Here is a 23,953-nt window from a genome sequence, read left to right on the forward strand (position 1 = left end):
CTTCAGAGCCTGTTAAGAAGAGAGACTTTGCAAAAGCACCCACTGCTTAACATCCCTGTGGGAGTTATTTGGAACAACTTCAGGATGTCAGATGCCGCTGCAACAGAAGCTTATATTGATAACTGGGCCACGAAGAAACACACACCAAAATTACCAACAGCTGAGTGAGCATTTAACAATACACCAATTGCTCAAGTTTCTCTTTCAGCAGTGTGATCTATGCCATAATGACAGAAACTAATGGCCATTATCAAGATAAACATAAAATTCTGTTGAAATACAAGCATTTTAAAGAAAGTGAACATATTTTTATACACTGAAATGCAAGACTGTCTAACTGAAAGACTGCAAAAGTGGAAGTTGGCAGAATAATTCCAGGTTAATATATTTGCCAGAAACAATGCTTGTCTCCAATAAAATTTCTTGCATTTGAAGGAAGTGGCAGGATATAAATAAAACCCCCTCAATGTTACCTGTAGAAATAATTTGGTATTTTTATCTGCAAAAATTAAGTCAAATTTCAGCCTTAGCTGCTGAATAAAAATTCAGCTGTTTTGAAGTATTTAATTCTGTAGAATTAATATATATATATGTTATTCTGTAGAATTTATATATATATATAAATACTCCAATGAAATTGATTACAATTTTGCAATTCTTAATTTCTTTTTATCAGCATCCACAATGACATTTTGATATCTGCTCCAAATGAGAAGACTTTCTTACTGTTACTCATTTTCATTAAAGTAACACGAATCAGGTGGGAGTTCTTTCCATCCTCATTAGTAATGAACACTCAGATTTCCACACATACACAGATACACTATCTATAAAACAGTGTTATCTGAGGAACCCCAAAAGTTTTAGCACTAAGTATACATAATTTATGAAATTTAAAATGCATGAAGAATAGATATCTGTAGCACAAGAAGAACCTCTTCTATTGCCCAAAAATTGAAGTGAAAATGCTAGGTTTTTTACTGCTTTCTTATTAGGAGACTTTTAAGACATATTTTTAAAACAATTTTTAAGCTTTTACTTTAAAGAATTAAAGCTATGTCAATACTATAACTTCTAAGTCCTGAAAGGTAACAGGAAGAGCCTAAAAAGTCTCCTTCTCTCCAATATTGTCTCTCTACATAAACAGCAGGTTTTTAAAACCTTTGTTTAGAAAAAGCAGCACCAGGTACCATTAGCATCTGGTAAGATACAGGTGAAAAAACGTGTTTCTAGAATAGCATCAATGTTTCAACTTATTAATTCACTACACAATGTCCCTTTCTATCTACCTCCTTCTTTGAAATGAGACTGTTTTCCCAGCACCCTCCTTTGATATCTCATCCTATCAGGTCCCCAAATGGCTCTGGCAGTTCCACAAATCTGACTTGGTGAAGTGATTTTTCTCAATGGCTTCCTTGAATAGCAGGTGGTTGAGCGGATTGCTCGGACATGTATGTTTGTTTCTGGCCTACCTGGCAGCTAAACTTCTGAAAACACATCTGCTTATTTCTCCAGATGCATCCTTGCAAATATTTTCACAAACAAAGACTCTGTTATAGATACTGAATAGTCTTCTAAAGGAACGGTGCAAGATACCTTAAGGACCTTTTAATTCCTTAAACCACTAAAAGAATTAAGGCAGATTAAATTATTCCATACTGCTTCCAAGGTATCATCAAGTTTAATCTAGTGTGCTAAAAACTTCCATGTTCCTGTAATTACTGAATAGTATTGGCAACAGTTTCCCATTAAAAGTACCATTTTAACATGTGACATTACCAGCAAGATCGAGCAGCAAAGAAACACACAATGTGAGTGAACACTAAAATATTTAAACCTGACTGCAGTATCAACTTCTGTACATCACTATTTGATGGGAATGGCTTAAACATCTATGATTATGTTTTATAAGCCAGGGATGCAGTAGTCCTCTCATACAAAGGAAAGAGATATTCCTTAAACCCTTACTTCTGCTATACATGTCCTGTATCTCTTCCTAGCTCTTTTCAGAAGCTATTTAAATTTTGTTAGTTTATGTACATATGCAGCTGACAATACTACACCCTTCGATATTAAAACTGATATAAATGCAAGGGTTTTTTCCGAGTCAAATGGACTGACTATTATTTCTTTAAAACTGGTCTTACTATTTAATTTTTACAGCATTTTAATTATTTCTGTGCCCAGGAACAGATAACAATCTGCCCTTGTGCCAAAGGAGCGAGATCTAAGTAAAAATTAGGGAAAGAACTAGGATGTTCAAAACAGGAACAGAGTAAAAGAAATACATTAAATTATATTAAATTACATGTCTTCTTTCATGAATTTTCCTGAGCCAAATAGAGCACATCTGTGTACCGAAGAGCAGAGAGTGGTTTTATAAGTAAACAAAAAAGCAGATGAGTCTCTATTCACTATCTATGTACTTGAGGACAGTGGTTTTTTTCATATATGAATGCATATATATTCATATATCTTTATATATTAATGCAGTGATCTCACAGAAAGCAGTATTGGAGACTGATTTTTCACCAAATTAAATTGCATAGACTGAACTAACTGCAACAGTAAATATGCTGAAGGAAAGCAGCAATGCTGTAATGGGTTCTGACCCCTCCTCACTTCACTGTCATTGAGACACCATGGTTACAGATTAATTACCCAAGCCTTACCCTTTGCATTAAGCCAAAAATCGTATTCCTCAACTGAGGGTAAAATGAAGACAGCTGCATGGCTAAACTTTCTAAAAGAAGTCAGGATGGCTTCCTAACAATCACAACTATTTGGTATCCCCCATGCCGTTCAGCACCAAAAGAACAGTCTAAGTTTCAAAGAATATAGCTCTTGTTTCGGAGTTTCAAAAGGTTACTGCAGTCAACCAGCTGTCTCCTTCTGAAATTCAGAAGTCATCAGATTAGATTCTTTCAGCTCACTTAAGGAAAATCCATTGCAGATTATAGGTATTAAGCCTCTCAAAAATATCTGGACCCTTGGCAAATGTTGGTTCCTAACACAGAAGGGGGAAGAAAACAAATCAAAACCAACAAAAAAGCAACAGTACCTATTTTCAGACGAGGAAATAACAGGAGCTTCTGTACTCTTCACAGAACAGAGGGGTAGAAGTACAGCAGGACTGATGGACTACGCCAGCCATTGACAAGCAGTAAAGAATACAGTGGCTATTTTGGACATTTTGGCACTGAAAATAACAAGTAATTATCAACTGATTCGTCTCTGCATAGCATCTCAAAGGTTTAGCTACTAAACACCTAAACATAATGCACCCTTGCTGAGTTTCACCCCTTCCTGAAAAATACTTCTTAACAAAAAAATCTAAGTGAAGCAGTATAAAAAATGATTTTATTTCTCCATTTTCTCTCTTTGCACATCAAGCACACATTTCATTACACTGCCTCAGGAGGAAGAAACTTCCTTAACAATCTAATGCTACCCAGAGCACAGCTGCTGCTTTTCAGTCTTGTCAGCTCAATTCCTTCACATATTTTTTTCTTTTCTCTTTTGACATTTCAGTCAAATCTCAGGATATTTTTTCCCCATGTTTATTGCCACAGACTAGCCTGAAACAAACACACGGCTGCAAAATCATTCAAACACGATGAGGATGATGCATATATGGTGGGCACAGTGTAATTGCTGGGTTTATTGCTGCCCTTGGTTCTCCAAGCAATTCTGAGGTACAAAGTCACAGCTCCTATTTCTGTAGTCTTTCCTATCAACAAAAACACAATCACCTGAAGAACTGTATCAATGATAGAGAATTCAACAATATAAAGCATGAGTAAACTATTTTGTTTATCAGGTAATTTGTCTCCCCTCCCACCACCAAAAGAAGTTATATAAACACCCATAAAAACTACTGATGATTTGTTTATATATGATTTTACAATGGGGAAATTACAGAGAGTGGGCCCCACCATAAATCCCTGTTTCCCTGTTGTTGCATAGAAGGCATTTTGATGCTGTCAAAGCAAGAGCATATATCTGGGTCATTGATAGAAGTGTGGTGGCCTGGAAGACTTTTATACAGAGACACTAGAAAGATATTCTCCTGCAGTTCCATCTCCAACTAAAAGGGAAAGGTGTTAGTTCTGCAATTACATGTGAGTCAGCAAATACATGCTCCATTTTCTAAGTGCTTCAATTTGTCCAAAGCAGGTTTACTTTGTACTTCCATTTCCACAGTTAGGAAATGCAAAGAAAACCTACCTATTTCCTGCAAGGAAACTGACCACAAATTGACCAAATATGACCATTCAAAAATAACAACAAGACTATGTAAATGGCTGGAAAAATCAACACTTTGGGTAATATACACTAGCTGGCAGCAAATGAGTCTTCCAAAGACAGCACATGAAGACGAAACACACCAGAATTTTTTGACACTTCTCTACTTTTTTCCATAGAAATGATTAATCAATATCAACAAGTGAGATATCAATAAATTCTGTACGCACCTACTTCTTCAGCTTGTAAGATTCATGTACTGATATTTCTAATGATTGACTGTATTGTTTGTATCTACAAATACAGCAGGAAAAGAGGGAACACTATAAAAAATATTGCTAAAAAACCAGTAAAAGTAAACATTAAAAAAACACTGGAACTATGTAAAGGGGAAGATGAGCAAGTAAGGAAAGAGTAAAGAGAATCACAGAAGCACATAAAAACTGCTATTTGATTAAATGTCATATTTATTCTTCAGTATTTCCAAAAGGTACTTGCCCTCCAATGCATTTGAAATAGCAAATATAACAATACATATCTTAAAACTTTGCACAGTGTTAATATTGAAGGATGGTATGAAAATTTTCTTTTGCTTTCTGATAAACATATTACTTGATTTCCAAATACAGAATATTTACAACCTGACCCTTCAAGACAGACAGCACACCCATTGTGCAAAACTAGACAATGGGAAGAAGCACTGCTTTGACAAGTGGCATAAATGAGATTTCTTTGTCTGCAGAGTGGTACATCATAATACTGTCTGTGAACAGTTTTCTATTAAATATAGAAAACAATATTGAGCTCACAATCTCCCTGAAAAAGGGATTACAATTTAGGTAAAGATATCCTTATCTTCTGTTCTGACTGTAAATTAATACATGAGACACAGGAAAGTGTCAGCATTCTAATTTTTCTAAACACTAAAGAATATGCTAAAATGTCAAAAGTAACTCCATGTCAAGTCTCTTGGGCAAAAGAAATGCATTATACATAGCATAACAAGCAGAATTCCAACATTACAGAAGAATTTTTTTTAGTTTTTCTGGCCACACTGAGACTTTCTTTCTGAATTTTTAGTTTAGGTTCACGATCTTACACATAAGGAACACCATCGATATTGCCAATATTGCCAAGGTGCAAGTAGCTTCTAGCTTGCTGCGTTAGGCACTTTCTAATAAGACATCAAAATAAAGCCATCAAGCCAAACACATTCCATGAAATTATGGAGTTGCACCACTGGTGTAAGCACCCATTATACTTAAACACAGTCCACAACAAAAGCACATAGTTTACAGGTAAAGTACAGCCACAAGTCACATCCTAAATACTACATCTGTACCTCAGATAGAAATCCTTACAAGCCATTAACCAAATACGCATCATCATGCACACTGACAGAAATCAGAAAGCTTTTAGGGCCCAGAAAATTTAGACAACAAAATTGTGAACTCCACACATGAGAAAAATATTTATATTTATTACCCCTGCATTTCTGAAAGAATTCAGAAAGCATGTTAAGAACCTAGAGCAAAACAAGGTATCATATTTTCTCCTAAATAAGTAGCCTACTACCACTGTGCAGAATTAATCTTCAGTTGTGGGGAAGAGAAGGGACACTACTGGACCTTAGTCTGAGGTCTCAAAAGTGAGAATCAGTCCTGGCTACCTGCCAGACCGAATGTTACAATGGCGAGGGTATGGCCAAGAGCATTAACATTCAATGGGCCTCATACTTCACCTCAAAGTCTATAAAGAAGGGCTCCATCTACTCTCGTATCAGTCTAAATGAAAAACAGTTACTTTCAACATCTGATGATGTTTTTATAAACAAAATGATCTTAAAAACTAGAAACGAGGATTTTCAACTTTCCACGCCAGTACAGTAACATCAGACAGTAACATTCCTCTGTTTCTCTTCAAGTCATGGGCTGAGTTATTTATACACCTTTATCTGAAAGGAGAGACAAATTATTTTCAAGTCCCTTGAAAATAATTACCAAACTCAACGAATGTAAAGAAAATAGCTGACCTTAAAAATACATCCAAGGAAAGCTCAACCATTCTCAAGCCTAATTAGGAAATTCATCATTTTTTAATCACTTCCAGCAATAGACATATACCAGATCAACATCTGAACATTCATTAATCAGCTTGAAATGAGCACACTACTTTTATCCTGCTAAAAACAGAAGATGCTTTATTCTTAAGCCATTGTATTACAGATTGCTTTGTAATTCCAGTGCAGTAAGACTGACAATGAACTGTACTTTTAGAAAAAAAAAAAAAAACTACCAGCAGCTACTTCTCCACAATTAAAAATTTCACCCTTTTACAGCCCTGTTATTTTTACATTCATTTAATGAGTTGCTGTAGTAGAAATATTACAATTGTTATTGAAGTGTTGCGTTTATCTTGTTGCGTTTATGGTCCTGTTCTCTGCTACGAAGCATTCTACTGTAATCAAATTATTCAGTGTCTTGTATCTTTGTCATATTTCAGATATGAACAGAAAGGAATGCACTGTCACAAAAAAAAAAAAAAAAAAGAAAAAAGAAAAGGAAAGCTCTGTTTCACATCAGGTTTCTTCTAAGTTGTTTTTTGTTGTTTAGACAAAAAAAAAATGGTATACAGCATTTCAATAGTAATGCTCAGATAATATTCAGAAAACTGTCCTTTCAGCTAAAAGTAGGGAGGTATAACTAGACAAGATCATCTGGACTATAGTTACTGACCCCAATGACTGCCCTCATGCAAGAATCCCTTTTACAAGCAGCATTCCAGTCAGATTATTCAGGTGTCTGGGGCCACAAAAGCAAGCAAGTGGCCACAGAATAAGATCATGAGCTTATTGTGCACTGTGTCTACTCCATAAACTCTAAGGGCAGTGAAACTCATTTCTGATGTCATATGAAAACCCTCTATTGTCTTCAGCATCATTTGAAAAAAATCAGCTTATAACATCTATCACATTAAATCTGCCAAAACTGCAATGTCAAAGGAAATATAAAAGTGGACAGGAAAACATCAATTTCATAATTTTTGCCAAGCTACATTAATCTTCAAACATGTTCCTCTTTGCATTTTGAGAGACCAATTTTAGAGCAGGAATTTTTAATTATGCCATCAAAACATACATGTTTAACTGAATAGACCAGTCTTATGACCTCTTTGGCACCACAACCGACCAGAAATATGATTAGGACTTATCATTGCATCTCAAAGCCATACCAAAATCCAGTTTAGATAATGCAAAAAGATCATTCATTTCAAAATAATGAACTTTCTGTAATTTAATGGGCATTTGATTAATGCGTATGATTTTAGACCAAGTTTAGAAGCTACATACAATTATGAAATAATGGCAATAGCTGTGGACTTTCCTCTTCCTAACAATGTTATCAAATAAGAAAATATTACATGTTGCCTTAACGTAGCTTAACTCATTAATTCATATTTGTTTGCAATTAGGCTTGAAGACATGCTGAGATCTTTCAAAACAATCACCATAACATGATGAGAAAAGGATGGCATCACTACCTGACAAGGAACAAAAATCCCTGAGTTGTCCACCTCTGCACCAAGTACAGTGCTCACTCATGTCAGTACCAATGCATGAAATAGAGTACAAACTTTTACAAAAATAAATCCTCATGACGGAAAACTGTGTCCTGCAAAGTTAGTATTTTGCCTTGGCTAAGCAATTTCACATGGAAAGATATTGCACCCTGCTTTTTTGCAAGAAGAACTAGTCCTGCAAACCTACCTTGTTGGGTCCAACCAATCAATTAGGCATAGGTCTACAAGTATTAACTGCCAGAGCCAGAACAGCCTTCTGCTGAAGGAAATTAAAGCATAATCTCTTTCCAGTAAATGGCACGTTGACAGCATTGCATTCTTTAAACCTCCTGTATATGCTGTTGGAATGTTGAACTCAATCTTCTACACAGCCAGTTTTAAAAACCAAGTGACTGCTGAAGAAAGTAGACCAGGACTTTTACAAATCTCCAATTCGACATCAAAATTTCAGTCTCCTTTGTAACAGGATGAACAATCTGGTACCAAAACTCATACCATACTTGCATACTATGCAACACATACTATACTTGGGTGGAATTTTAACTGGAATTTCTCTCCCGCTGATAATTTTCATCTCTCAATTACATAAGAACATAAGCCATCACAGGCCACAACACTGTGCTCTTACAAAAATATACACACTCCTCAGAATTATGATTTTCATAATTAGCATCCACATGCCAATTTCAACTTCTTTATATTCTTTACAACTATTTTTTGGAAGTTGAGGGAGGATTTGAATATATTAGGGTTTTTTTTACAACTATCCAGAATTAATTACGCTTCATTTCTCATACTGGTAACTTTTGCTCAAGAAGATAAGGACTCAATTTTAGGGCTCTACAGTAAATACCTTGACTCCCATGAATGTTCAGGCAGTTTTTAAGCTTTCCATATCTCTTTTCCGTACAGATTAATCTGCACAAGCTCATGCAAGACACAAACCTGCATCTGCAAAAGCTGGTTTGGTGCTTCCTCTCCATTTTAACTCTTCTTCCAAGGATGCATCACTCTTTAATGAGCATAAAATTATTAATCCAAATTAATTCACATGACTGCTGGTGAAAGTTTCCTTAGACCTTTTATTAAATTAGAAGATTTGAACCACAATATATTCCTCCAAGGGCTATATTCCAAAGCACATCAGCATGGCTCATATGGACCAGCACTGTGGAACCCCTAACCAGAAATGCTACCAAAAAAAGTACCCTCCTTGTGCCAATAAAAACTCATTCTAAAGTAAGGAAGTTACTGGCTAATTGAAGCAATTTCCTGATTTCTCCCTGCATTTGCACATTTCCCGTTCAGAAAATTTCAGTTATTACTTGCCTGTGTGTGCAGCTCCTGCTGTCCCTTACTTGACTATGTAGCAGGCACACATTTTTCTTTTCTTTTTACATCTCATGTGAACACCTCATGTTTTAAGCCTTAAAATGTGCAGTGCTTCTGCAAAAGGCTGTTTTGATAAGCATTTTAAAGAAGGAGACATAGCATAAAGGAAAAAGTCACATTTTCCTGAAAAATGTACATGCATATATCCTCCAAGAACATGCTTTAAAGACTCATTACTATTTATTATGCATTTATTTCTGTGTTATTATTCCAACGCATCAGAGAAATACCATAGTCAAAATTTCGGCTTGATTTACTGATGAGAAACTGGAAGTTAAGCAGTCTAAACAGCAGTATCATAATAGATCTGCTCTATACCCAACATTAATTTCTCATCTATGTACCTCAAGACAATGGGAAAACGTCTCAGCTTTACCTTTTCTTTGCTGAACATATTATATTGACAACACACACAATATACTATCTCTGAGCAAGTGAGCAGAACACATTATCTATCACATTATCAGAACACTGCAGGGTCAGATCAGGTTTATTTTTAAGCTGCAATATAGTTTGTTCATATTTTCTCACACTTACAATTTCACAGAAATGAATTATTCTAGATTGCAGCAACTTTTTATACATTTACTGGCATTGAGATAACACTACAATATCTTACAGTAAAAAAAGTAAGTCCCCAGTCTTTATTCAGATATAGACTCCTGAGATGAGATTGTTCAAGTGGTTTTAATTTTTTTGCACTCTATAAAGGAAAACGTTAGCAATTCTCAGTTTCACCTGTTTGCCTTTCTTTAAAAAGATAGAGTTTGTCTGGTTTAACTGCTCTATAGATAAAGCTTACATTTGTCACTGCCTTGTTACACCGCACAAGCTGTGGGTCAAATTATACAGGAGCATCTCTTCCCCAGCATTTAAAAAAAAAAAAAAAAAATTAAAAAATCCACCAACCAACCAAAAAAAACCCCAACAAAAACCAACCAAAAAACCCAAACAAACAAACAACCACCAAGAGAACATTCAATCTTGAGACGATCAGGAGCGGGAGCGAGACAGGTAAGACTCAGAGACGATCTTTGCTCTAAACTTAACACCCCAGTAAGACCTGAAATCTGTATTATTTCTCTTCAAAGCACTGAATCTGAGAAAGGAAACAAAGCAGGAGCACTCTAAGGAAAACAGCTGTCGGTACTCACCTAGTGCCAATGACCAGAGCAGGAAAGAGCGGCAGCACGTAATAAGCAGCGATGAATTTCATACTGCTCCTCCTCCGTTCGTTCCGCTTCTTCACAGCGACTCTGGCCCTGTCTCCTCCAACCTCACCTCCCCAAGGGAGCTGCGGAAAGGTTCCACCTCCGCCAGCGCAGACAGACAGACGGCGTGAGGAGGGGACGGCCGAGCAGCGATGTTTGAGCTCCGGAGCGGCACCGCGGGCACAGCCAGCCGAGCAGCGATGTTTGAGCTCCGGAGCGGCACCGCGGGCACAGCCAGCCGAGCCGCCGGCAGCCCGGAGCCCGCCCCGCAGCCGCTCCAGCCCGCCCCGCCGGCTGCGCCAGGACGCGCCCCTTAGGGGAGGCCGAGGAGGGATTAAGGCGTGATGCTCGAAGCTTCATTCCGAGGGGACAGCGGGGCACGGCCGAGAAATCCTTCCTGGAAGTCAAAAAAAAAAAAAAAAAAAAAAAAAAAAAAAAAAAAAAAAAAAAAAACCGCGAAAAAAAAACCNCTGAGAAAAAAAAAAAAAAAAAAAAAAAAAAAAAAAAAAAAGAAAAGAGAAAGCCGCAGTAAAAACACCACCGGTATTTTGCAGTTCATGTCTTTATGTGATGTGACTATAAACAAGACAGGTGATAGAGAGGCAGGAGCTGTTCCAAGTAGGTGTCAAGCCCCAGAGCAGCCTGTCACTACACGTGTCATTTCTGCAAAGCAGGAACACACAAGCTACTATTTCAATCAGGTGTTCATTCACCCCATATCAAGCAGAAATAGCTTCCAGAACAGGATTTAGAACAATGTCATCTCTAAAAGCCCTTCATCACCTGAAACAATGGGCAAGACCTTCAAAGAAATAAATACCCTTTTCCTGTTTCCTGGGTTTGTATTCTGCCAGTCTTAATCAAAAATTACATAAATCAGCAAATTTGGTTAAAAATGTTTTCAGTGTGTAGATAATTGCCTACCTTAACACAAGTTCATCTGATGGCAAATCACATGAAAGTACAACATTTAAAGAGAAGGAATCTTTCTCCGCAAGACTGCAAACCCAATCAAACAAACTTGTCTGCAAGTGAATGAATTGTGGTCATAACAAGAAAGATATCTGGTCACCTATGGGCTTCTCTGCTCTTACAAAAGACATCCAGAAACTACATTATACATCACAAGCATAAAACAAAAATTTCCTTAGTTTAAACTGGTTAGTCATTGCATTCAGCTATTTATTGCAGAGTAATTTTGTATTCCATCACAGAAAACAGAAATTCACTGTTTTAAATTAATGGAAGGCTTTTAAAAATCAGTATTGTCCCTTAATAAGATATGCACATGGCGAATACAAACAAAATTAATAAATTACATCCTTCAATAGCAAACTGAGAATGATGGGAGGTAAAAGAAAAAAATGAAAAGGTGATATACACAGCCAAAAAGGAACAAAATAATTAATTTCTGACTTTCTGTGTCCCAACTCTGCTATCTTTTTCAGCACACCTGGCAGCACATTCTATTCAACCACATGAATTAAACCTTTATTTACTGTTATTTTGATGCTATGTACCAACTGGAATGAACAGTCATGTTACCATGGATACTTATGATAGCATGGTAAAAAGGTCATAAAAAGAAATGTTAGCTTGTAATTTTCTCTTCTAGAAAAAGCCAACCTTTCCAGTCTACCAGGCACTTCATAGTAATGTATCAGCAGCTAATACTTCTTTCATCTTCCTTTTATGTGCATTCATACAGGCTGGAACAGAGGGGAAGGTACTCGTGCATCAAGGCAGTAAAAAATGCTGAGTGACTTTAAGGAACCCTGTGAAATTTTGTAACTTGAGGAAGTATTTTATAATTCTGTTACTGCTCTGCCTTTTCCTTTGGGAAGTGGGGGGTGGAATAGGGAGGTCTACTGCTGCTTCTTGGTTTCACCTCAAGGGGTTTTAACAGGCTTGCATGGGAGAATATCTCCACAAGTGGTTGAGTGTACAGGCAGTCTGCAGCTACACCCAGATACAACATTGCCATTCCATGCATAATTTCTCCATCCTGTTCAGAATTGATTGAACAATCAGCAAGCTTTCATGCTTCCCTGCACTGTTGCTTTACTCCTGCTCTGATGTGAATATCCTATAAAGACTGTTGCAGCTCAGTTTGAGCCTGTAAACACCTCAAGAACTCAGTGTACAGGGTTGTAGCAATCTTTCCCAACTCAGGTCGGCCCATGGGAACCCTCAATCAACTTGAGCACAGCATATACACAGCCAGGCCAAGCAGAGACTGCAGCAACTGTACGCCTAAATACTGAGCTAGACACAGGTACAATTGCATCACTAAGACAATGCTTAGCAGTAACTGCATGTGGGACAAAATGAAAACCTGCCTTTTGAGAGGTAAATTTCTATAATTAAAGGCTGGGCACTTAATCTTCAACGCTGTTCTTGTCATACCTGATTATACTCCAGCTGCTTGCCTAAAGACACAAAAAAGCATCCTTTTCCTCCCTCCTGTTGAGATAAATTACCTTGATCTTGACAAGTTGGAGGGGGTTTTGTGTTTTGGTTGGTTGGTCAGTTGTTTGTGTGAAAAACGAGTGAATTTAAATGTTTAATAAAAGACAATAGGATACAAAAATAGAGCAAAAGTTTAAGGTAGGGTGCTTAGCATTCAGCCAAGAGCACACCTGCTATTTCACAGACACTTTTTACATACCTTTTCTATTGCATAAGCCTATTCCATATTCATAAAAAAATCTGCATATTTAAACGTTTCCCCAAACTAGATTACATTTTCCAAGAACTGTTTAGCATGGCTCTTCCTCGGGTCCACCTTTTTAGAGCATGTGCACTTCTCAGCTGTGGTTTTAGTCCATTCTTATTGTCACTTCCAGCTTGGACTTTGGTCATACTTTCTATAGAGAGCAGGTGCTGATAGTTGGCATATCAGTAGCAGGGGTCTTCATCATACATTCATTGGATGTTATCCCAACCAAGCAAGCAGTTCAATTACCACAAGCATAACTATATCAGCTATTTCACTACTCTAAGTTTAGTTAATAGCAGAAATAGAAACTATATCTTCATAGCAATGTTACTTTAACATTATATATATAGCATCCATTTTAATATTTGCAAAAAACCAACATTATAATATGTATTTATAATGTTTATTTGAGATGAGTAATGTACATCTTAACAAGAATATACCAATACCAAAAAATGAGAGAGAATCGCTTGCAGATTTTTCTTTTTTCTAGACATAGACTGTAGTTGATTTATTGCGCTGTGTACACTTTGAGATCAAATATTAATGTGCAACAACTTCAAAGATGTTATAGAAATATTCCATATGAACACAAGACATGCAGAACTCCATAGAAATATCATATTTTTACTCTTGTAATTAAAGGCTTTCTATTTTTTGGTTCAATTTAATTGACAATATTACTAAATAAATAATTACTCCTAGTTTATCAAACAAAAGATGATTTTATGTGCCATTTAAAAAATGCTTAGGAAATACAGAAGTTTCACTGCAAAATTCCAAGGCACTTCAACCACTCGTCACATAGGTTCTTGCAATTTTAGCCAAATACACCAATAGCGTAGGAATATTACTGCCTGCCTTGGAGAGGAAAATGAACCGTCTCCCTTTGCAAAATACAACACAAGCTTATGCTTGTCAGAGCAGAAATGTCACCGGAACTGCAGGGGAAAAAAACCCCCCAAACTCTCCAACAACATTTTTTAGTGTTAGAGAATTAAGGCATTGCTTTATTATGGCCAGGATGTTGGTTTTGCACAGAAAATCATGCTATGAAAAGACAGTGTCCATAAAGGAGACAGAGGAGTCCTGCAACTTTATTCGAATAAAGGGAGAGTCCACTGGGGCACACACCTTTGGGGTTTTCTCTCTCAAGGTTTTAGAGGATGCTGCCTCCTTTTTAAACTCCCAGCCACATCTTGCTCTCTTCCTTTCCCCATTGGCTGAGGTACTGGAAAGGTACAGCCTTCCCAAACCACCTTAAATATATTCCCCCCTTAAACATGTCATTTTCCTGCCAAGTTCAGAAAGTCAGGCTTGTTCAGACCCATTTGTCAAACTGTCTGGGTTCTAGAAGAAACCTGCTGCTTGAAGTTGGTAGAGACACAAAGACCCATTTCAGCCCAAACACAATAACACCCATACCCTCACCCATGGAATTGTTTGTAAAAACATTAGCACAAATCTTCCCTATCAAAATGATGTAAACTTCTAACATTTTTTAATTAACTTTAGTCATGGATTTTGTTTTTCTTCGCCCAGAAGGAAGGGAATGGAAGTGTTATAAATGAGTAATCAGATGGTTGGCTGTCACAATTAAGGGGTGAGAGCCCCTACATAACATTATATGTATGTTAAGAGAAGTTTTGTAAATGTATAGTATTTATTATCACGGGATGGTCTTGGTTATCCGGGCATTTGGGAAGGTTGGTTACTGTGCTAACACCTGGCCTCCAATCAGAACTTTATTGTAGAGTAATTTAAAAATGCAACTCTTAAATTTTATTTGGGAGAAAACCCTACATCTAAGGCAAAGCTACAAGTAGGATTCAAGTGTTCCAATTTCAAGTCCCGTGCTCTGTGAAGCAAAGTACATTATGAGGCAGATACCATATCAGCACTGCAGCACAGAGAATGTCAGCTTTCCTATGCACTTGTATATCCATGCATGCATAGACATATTCGTACACATGCAAATGCACATGTGTCTATATTTTTGTTGTATTGAAGTACCACTTTAGGTAACTGTAGCAAACTGTAACAGCAATTTGATACATTTTATGCATATTTTTTATATGTACAAAGTGCAAATGTATACTTAGTGTTCTTTAAGAACATTATGCATTCCCTTAAGAAACATCACAACCTACATTCCACATTAAGTAGTTAAATCCTCTCCAATCAACCTTCCTATATTTTCTTTGACATTTATACTTTTGTACTAAGTGACCTTTAATATTCAATGGTCCAAGACTTTCTTATTGTAGTTTCTTAATTTGGGCTTAATTTGGGCTATTGTTATAGCTTTTAACATAAAGAAGAGGCATTGGGGTCACAAATCAGGTTTATAATTATCTGTTTTTCCTTGCCACTCCCAGCTGTCTTGTAACTGCTTGTCACACAGAAATTTTAATTCTACAGTCTGGTACAGCGCTATAAGCGACAAGTGACAATTATCCAAGTTAGTTTTATAACATGAACATGATTGAAAACCTTTATACATAGTATCTAGGGTAGCTAGGTTCTGTTTCCTTGTTTGCTGTCTTCCAGGGAAACTGTGTTCCTTTACCACAGTCTTCCAAATATCAGTGTCCTGACCTTTAAACTCTTCAAAGCCATCATGGACTTCGCCCTGTTTGCACTCTTCCACACAAGGAACTACTGAGCTTTCTTCAGAATCAATAATTCTGAACAGAAGTCTTTCTATTTTTAAAGTTACAGATTATATTCAGTACACAATAATATTATGTTATGATTTCTCCCCAACCTTGGGCAAACCTTGAGATCCATAATCTCAGTAGGTTTGACTGCAGAAATGCTCTGAGGCAAGTAAATATTATATAGTTTAGATGGCTTTAAAATGTAACAGAAGACAGAACTAGTGTACTCACTCCATTTTTCCATTTTATCTATTTAAATATACTCACACTAAGGATAATTATATCTTAAACCAAACCAGCCCAACTCCCCTATTTGCTATTCTAATTAGAAAAGTACTTAAGTCCAATGCAATTTGCTCTTAGTGCTACTGTGCTCTTGCACAATGAGACATGATAAGCAGCTTCTCTTCCAAAAACAGTTGTGAAAATTATCGATGAATTTTTCTATTGTGCAGTTCAGAGCAATTAAGGAACAGTCTCTCAGCTGCTCCAGTAGTTGCCAGTCTCTTGCAAAGACCAAACACAAAAGCTGATTAAGTTACCAGAAAGAACTGCCAACTTTTAATTTTCTTCCAATATTCAGGACAGATATTTGGAAGATCAATTTCTCCTGAATTACTATCCTGGAAATAAATTCACATTGCTGGTTCAATTACCATGTATTCTAAACCAAAACAGATATCTCTCTGTTCTGAGTAATCTCTTCCTCTTTCTTTATCTATGTACCCCTTTTCTGGCACCCCAGTTGTTACGTGAAGAAAAAAGAAGTAAAAATAAATAATAACAAGACAAAAATCTCTGGACAGTATGGAAATGACAAGAGCTAGAGACTTGCAGAAGCAGTTGTTATTCAGGGTAATTGTATTTCAAAAGGTAGGATATAATACAAAGCTACAAAATGGATTTGAAATTAACCTGTCTCTTTCTAAGAAAGGGTGGGGGGCATGAGGAGTTGATCAAGAGAGCCTCCTTGCTAAGGGAACACCAGTTACAAGCAGTAACTTCCTTAGAATTTTTTGTTTGTGGTTTTTTGCTGTTGTTGGTTTTTGTTTTGTTCTTTTTCAGTGTTTTATTTTTTGCTAGCTGTCGTTCAGGATCAGACTGAAGTAGTGCCAACAAAAATGCTTTGAAGCCCATGCATTTTACCTGTCAGGGGAATTAGATAAAATTATTGATGACTACAAACCTGTAGTACAGTTTACAATTTAATTTACAAGTGTAAACCATATGTGACAATGCTACTTCCTGTCCAAGTCCCATCTTTCTACAGTTTAGAACCCTGTGAACTGCAATTTAAAGGTTAAACAGTCAGCTTTTTCACAAGGAACAAAATAGTAGGAAAAAATCTGGTTTCAATGTGTTCTCTTTACCGCATAGCTTTAATCCCTTTACTCTTTCCGCGGAGAAGGAAGGGAAAAGTTGAACATTTTTTCTTCAGATGTAGCACTTTGTATTTTTTTTATTTCATGTAACTTGAGACCAGATCTTGAATAAAAATCCCTGCTTACTAATCCACAAAGAATGAGCTTGAACGGATGTTGCTATAAAGCACCTTAACTTTCCCCTTATATACATCAAGTTTTCAGGGAAAAGACTGTTCTTGAGATTTTGATACTTGACATAAAAGAAGTTGTTACAAATCTATCCCCGCTCCCCCGCCTCTGCTTCAAGTTATAAATACATTAGTCAGCTAGACACTAGAAATCCACTTCTATAAGAGGTTATAAACAGTAACAGCATGAGTCATGATCCGGATGCTTAGGGAATTTGGAACTCAAAAATTTTACAGCTGGAAGTATTTACAAAATTGGAGAACTCAAGTGACGTGACTAAGTCAGCAGATGCATCACTCCATGTAGTGCAGGTTAGTCGTCAGATGTGTGTCTACCTTACATAAAACAGCAATCAGACCTAATTCAAATTACTGAACTGCACCTCAAACTGTACTGTTTGAGTCTATCAGAATCAAGTCATCCAGAAAGTTAATTCAGCTGAGATCTATGCATTAAAATTGCTATAATTTTGCCACTTCAATCATCCTCTTTTATTCATACTTCTGAGAAATACTGTTATAATGTACTTCAGTACAGCTGGCTTGAAAATAATTTTGCCATCCCTAATATGATAGTAAGATTTTAAATGTCTTTCCTTCAATTTTTTGGTCCCTGACAATAATATTCAACTAAACCAGAAAGAAGTTATACATTTTCATTGACAATTTTTCAAGAAGTGTGAATATTTATCTTTTATTCAGAGTTCATAAAATTCGATTTAGACAAAACCCCTACAGAGCACAAGCAAAACCTTTATATTCAATAGCATGGAAAGAAAAAGAGTCCAAACCCCCTCCTACAAAAAAAAAAAAATCAAACCCTGGAATACTTATCAGCTCCTCTGCTATACTCTTTCACTTGATCATATTTCTGTTTAAGATTATTCTTTACTGGACAAATACATTAATGACTTTTTCTGCAATTGAGAGACAGTCTTCTGTCATCAGAAAAGCTAAATTTTCTTTGCTGTAGAGAAATTTCTGATTTACTAATGGTGTCAATTAAGATCAGAACTTGGTGTATTGTTGTTGGGGTTGACACTAGCCAAATGCCAGACATCTATGAAAGCCACACAGTCACCCTCCCCTGATACAGCTGGGCTAAGTGAAAATTTAAGGAAGGCTTCATGAGTCAAGGACTGGGAGAAAACACTCCAAGGGCAAAACAGGCTCAACTTGACGATATAAAGTGAATTTATTACTAACAAGATCAGAGCCAAAAAATTATAAATAAGCCTTTAAAACCACGTTTTATCCCCACAATGCTTCCCTCCTTCCCAACGACAGTGCAGGGAGAGAGGGCGTGGGGGGTTTGGTCAGTTCCTCACCCACGGTTTTCTTCCACTGCTCGGGCAGAGAAGTTGTTCCCCTGTGACACTGTGAGGTCCCTTCCCTCGGGACCAGAACGGGAGACAGTTCTCTGTGACCTTCTCCAGCATGTCTCCACTCTCACAAGTAGCAATCCTCCCAAAACTACTGTGGTGTGGGTCACTCTTCCACAGGGTGCAGTTCTCCAAGGACAGGTTACTCCAGCCTGGAAGCAGGGCCCCCTCTCTCAATCAGCTGTCCTGGTTGGAAAACCGGCTGTATCACAGCCTCCTCCAGGCATCCACCCATTCAGGTGCAGTGTTAGAGCTTAGGGCTGGGGTTTTTACTTTTATTTTTCTTTTCTCTTAGGGAATTTTCTGCCGCTTCTCTTCCCCGGCTAGCTGATGTTGAGAGTGAGGGGCGGCAGTTTTCCCCCTGGAGCTCCTTGAATCCCAGTTGTCAGTCCCCCATTTTTGTTGCTAAGGGACGATAAGGACCGGGTACTTAAGAGAGACAAAAGAAGTTGTCACAGCTCAGGGGAGGGGTGCAGCTGGCTGCTCTCTCTCTTCACCCGGGGGTTTCTCTGGGAAGAGCGGAGAGCAGGGCTGGGAAGAAAGGGGCCTGGTGCAGCTGCTAGGTCTCTTGCTCTCTGAGGGCTTCTGAGGAGGATGGTCGGCCTCCTGAGGGGGCGGGATTCGCTGCCGCCACCGGAGCCGAGCCCAGCCCTACCTCTCCTGCTGTGGGGTGAGCCTTCACTCCTAAGAGTGGCCACTGCACTGCGACCTTCCTAACACCCTACCCCACCAAACAAAGCACCCTCCACCTTCTGCTCCCGTGCCTCAGGGGAAACCCAGGGATGCCCAAGGCCCCTCCATCCCCAAGGGGGCCTCTCTCAGCCCTGTTTGGAGCTGGGTGGCCGCTGGTCAGCCCCCGACCTTTCTCAGCCACTGTTCAGTGGTTTCTTTGCTACCCTGTAACTCGCACTGCCTGCCCTGCCCTGACTTCCTGCAGTTCCAGCTGCATCTGCCGAGCTCCTGATGCAACTCATCTACCCATCCCTGCTTTTCCAATTTGCTACTCTGAGGTGCCTGCTACAGCTCCTTTTTGCTGTCCAGAGTGGGCACCAGGATTGGCGCCTCCTGTGAGATCATAAAGGAAGCGCCTTCTCCGTCCCTTTCTGCCACCTGTGCCGCCATTACTGTGTGGAGAGAGGCGGCCGAGCCTGCGCCACAGCGCCCCCTGCCGGCGCGGGGGAGCACTGCAGCCCTGCCCGCCGGCAGCCAGCAGCGCCCCTGCTGGCTGTGCCCGGAACTGCAGCGAGGGGAAAGCGCATCCCCCTGGATCCCCAGGGGCTCTGGGTGGATCTCTGCATCCCCCTGGATCCCCAGGGGCTGTGGGTGGATCTCTGCATCCCCCTGGATCCCCAGGGGCTGCAGGGACACAGCTGCTTCACCATGGTCTCACCACGGCTGCAGAGGAATCTCAGCTCCAGCTACTGAAGCACCTCTTCCTCCTCCTCCTTTACTGACCTTGGTGTCTCTATTGTTGTTTCTCTTACATGTTCTTACTCCTTCTCTTCCTGGAAAATTACAACTGCCCCCCACCTTTTGCTTTGATTTCTTCTTAAATATGTTTTCACAGAGGCATTACCATAATCTCTAATTGTCCCAGTCTTGGCCAGCAGCATGTCCATCTTCTAATCCATTAGAGACTGGCTCTGTCAGACACGGTGGAATCTTCTAGCATCTTCTCACAGGAGCCACCTTTGTGGCCCCCCTGCTACCAAAAACCAGACCATGCAAAACCAACACAATTGTGTTGATCAAAGAAATGTTTAGAGAACTTTATTAAAGCCAAACCTAAAGGAAAGAATCTTTTGTAAAAATATTAGGCAACTACCTCTAAGAAGGTCTGTAAGAAGTGTTTAAAGTGTAAATCAAGTTATATGAAATTTATAGTTAAATACATACTGTTTATTTATTCCCTCCTTTTCAGAACAACCCCCTTAATATGTCACAAAATAGATAACAAGTATTAACTCTTTCAAAATTGCCACAAATCCCCTTATTACACTTTCTAAATAAAGTGTATCATATTAGCATCAAAAATAAAACATATCAAATTAGTATCATATCTCATAAATCTGAAGAGTGTTTCAGTCCTACTTGAGTACTGCAATACTTGCAAGTACTGCAATTGAGGGCTGTGTTTTGCTTTCATTTATTATTCAACACAGTAATTCAGCAGACAAAACAAGTCATGAGAACACAGGACTAGTTCCACAGACACATAAATCCATCCCTGCTTCTGACAGCAAGAGGAGAGATGTCTGAAGGACAGGTTAAGAACTCCCCCCAGCTGTAGTGCAAACCACTGAAAAATGGGAAGAGCAGACTTCCTAGGTCTTTACACAGCCCTCACTCTATTTCTCTTTCAACATCTTTCACAGGGCTTCCTTAAACCCACAGACTTCCATCCTAGTTGGATTGATTTTCCAACAAGAGAGATATTGCTTGCTCTTCATTTACTCTGTTTCTGCTGCAGTCACCTATTGCAAGGGCTGACCCGTGAGTCAAAGACGAGCTACACAGAGTAGTCTGTAGACAGCAGTCAGGCACAAGGTCCACCTTGCATTACTTTCAGCTATAGCCTGGACCTTTGCTTGATGTCACATTTGTCCCTCAGCTTTGCTTCTTCTCTGTTTACAGAGGCTAGTTCTGTAGTACTCCTCCCTCAGAAGCATCAAGCTGCTTTCGGGAGCAAACTTACTCTTTACTTTTTACTGATTCTCTCAAGTACCTGGCACTGGAAGCAGCAGCCACCATAACAGCAAATGAGTACTTTGTGCTGGTAAAACCACTCATAGACATTCCCAGTTTCAGTCATTCCTCCTACACTACCCAGTGCAGTAGCAAGAGGATGATATTTATTTCCATTACAGATAATTTGATAAAGTATTTCAGTCATGAAACAGGAATTTTTAATTGCAGGTTTTATTACACTTAATTTTAATAGTATTTACTATTAATTTATAAAGATAATAATTTCAGGGCAATAATAAATATTAAGAACAGTATATCCAACAAATTAATGTATAACAGCATAAAAAAATTATGATCTGAAGCTTCTACACTATATCAGATTCCTACTGTAGTAGCTACATGGGGAAAAAAAATTCGAACTACTGCTTTAGCAATGCTGAAAACCTAACATATGTAAGACATAACTGTGAAGAAATGTTAGAGTACATAGTCCTGCTGCAACTGTTTAGAATTTAGAAAAGACTGGAAGACCATACCATTTTTCAAAAAAAAGACCCGTGCAAACAGCCAACCCACCCTCCATGCAGGGAACAGGCAGTTCTGAGACGCAGCATGTTTAGCAATTCAAGTATAACAACTTTGGGTACTAGCTCGTGCAGATCTATATCAGTCACTCTTTAGTGATCTGCCTATCCATCTGTAAAGCAGATATGTCTCCTAGTCCATCCTTCAGCCTTGCTGGTTCATAATTTAAGTTTTGGAGAACAAATGAAAGTGTTTTTGAAGTACTCAAGAGACACTTGATATTACATGGAATATTACTTCACCTTATGCTTTAAGCAGCTTTCTGTCATTTGTTGTTAGTGATCACATTAATGTGTTTTATAACATTCATATGTTAAAGATGTACTATGAAACAGTGGTTCTTACAAATTCCTTTAAGCTGGTTGGACTGTCCATTTCTTTTTGTTTCTTATTTAATGCTGTTTCAGCATAAAATTTTTCAACACTTAAAGAATTTTTCAGCAGTTCACCTCCATAAAAAAGGAAGTGCCGTACATCAGTCCTACATATATTAAAGTAACCCAATAGGCTGCATTTCCCATTTTTCAGTGAATTTTCACCAGTTCTGCATGAATCCTTTGGAAGAAGCACCAAAAGCACCAATACTTGCTGTTGTATTTCACAGAGACTTGAATAATAGAAGAATAATGTGTAGGACTACTTTCCTTGATCAATATTATAACAGCTAATACCTAGAGAAGAAACCTTTGTAACACCCAGGTTGCAATTTCATAATTTCTTGCAGATCTTGTAATGATCCTTTTATCAAAGACATCCTCTTCTACATGCAAAAATAGGCCTATTCAGGCTTTCATATTTAATTAGGCACAGTTTTCTCAGGATGTCATTGTGGGTCATTTGCCTTATTCATATACAAATTCTTTCTATGCAGAATCAAGAATATTAATATATTCTTGACAATTCCATCACTAATATCTTATTCTGTCTGATATCATGCTGCATATTTGCCTATCTTGCAGAAATAGGATGATAACATTCCATGAACATTCCTAGGTTGTTATGATGTATTGTCAGTTTATCCACATTTTTTAAATAAATTAAGATTTTCAGTTTTTGTAACTTTGGCAATATAGTGAAACATCATTTTATGTAATAGTTCATGTTGCATCTTTAAAATTGGCAGTAATAATACATCTACCCTCATCTTATTTACAACAATAGTCATGTTAAATCAGAATAGTCAAGAGAGACAGTGATCTGCTTACCAGATCATGTGTTGAACATGTCCTGATTTAGGGCAAATTTGGGAGGAAACCTCTGAAAGGGTCTCTTCTAGAAAGCAGATTTCAGTGGCCCCTCCCCCAACAGGTTCTGGAGATAATCGCCTTCGAGAAAAGTGGAAAAACCTGTTTATTTAACAAGCAAAGTATTCACAAGCTTGAAAAAAAAAATGAGTCATTTTAAACAATGGAACCTCTCGCTGTTCTGAAGGGATGGCAAATCCAGAAAGAGTCCTTCTGTGGATGCAGCTAAGTCTCTCCATCTCTTGAAAACCTGTCTCTCTCCCTCTCTGCAAAAGCTGAGAACTCCAAGGGCACTGAGAGCCTTATCTCTCTGTCGCTGTCGCTGAGAGAGGAATGCGGGGGCAGCAGAAGTGAAGGTTCCGCAGACAAACTGCGGCTTCTCCCCCGCCCCGCCTTTCGCTCTCGGATCCAGTTTTAACGGTGCGGAACTTATTTCTGGGCTAAACACACGGGCGGGGATATCAGCATGATAAAATCACCCCAGGACAGGTCTGTAATACTCACTGTACTTTCTGATCCACCAGGTGTCTTTATGAATATTATTGCCAAATCACCTATTACCTTTATTTTGTGGTTGTCTCTGTAAGTGCATTGGTAAGCAAAAAGCAGATACACAACCCCAGTCACCCAAATTCCTATTAAATGGCTATTCTCCTAAGAAATATTATGTGTAAGGATAGTAGGAGCTTTTTCAAT

The 23,953-nt window shown here is 38.3% G+C and overlaps 1 protein-coding gene across 1 annotated transcript in view; it reads right to left on the bottom strand.

Annotated features, from left to right (window-relative positions):
* Positions 1-10,668, bottom strand: part of LUZP2 (leucine zipper protein 2) — a 153,324-nt gene extending 142,656 nt beyond the window's left edge. The window contains exon 1 of the mRNA XM_041463263.1: positions 10,371-10,668. Coding sequence (XP_041319197.1) covers positions 10,371-10,432 — 62 coding nt within the window. The 5' untranslated portion in view covers positions 10,433-10,668. The remainder of the gene's footprint in view (positions 1-10,370) is intronic.
* Between the last annotated feature and the right edge of the window lie 13,285 nt (positions 10,669-23,953).

This window comes from Pyrgilauda ruficollis, unplaced genomic scaffold (genome assembly GCF_017590135.1).
Source record: "Pyrgilauda ruficollis isolate IOZ18807 unplaced genomic scaffold, ASM1759013v1 scaffold163, whole genome shotgun sequence".
NCBI classification, from domain to species: Eukaryota; Metazoa; Chordata; class Aves; order Passeriformes; family Passeridae; genus Pyrgilauda; species Pyrgilauda ruficollis.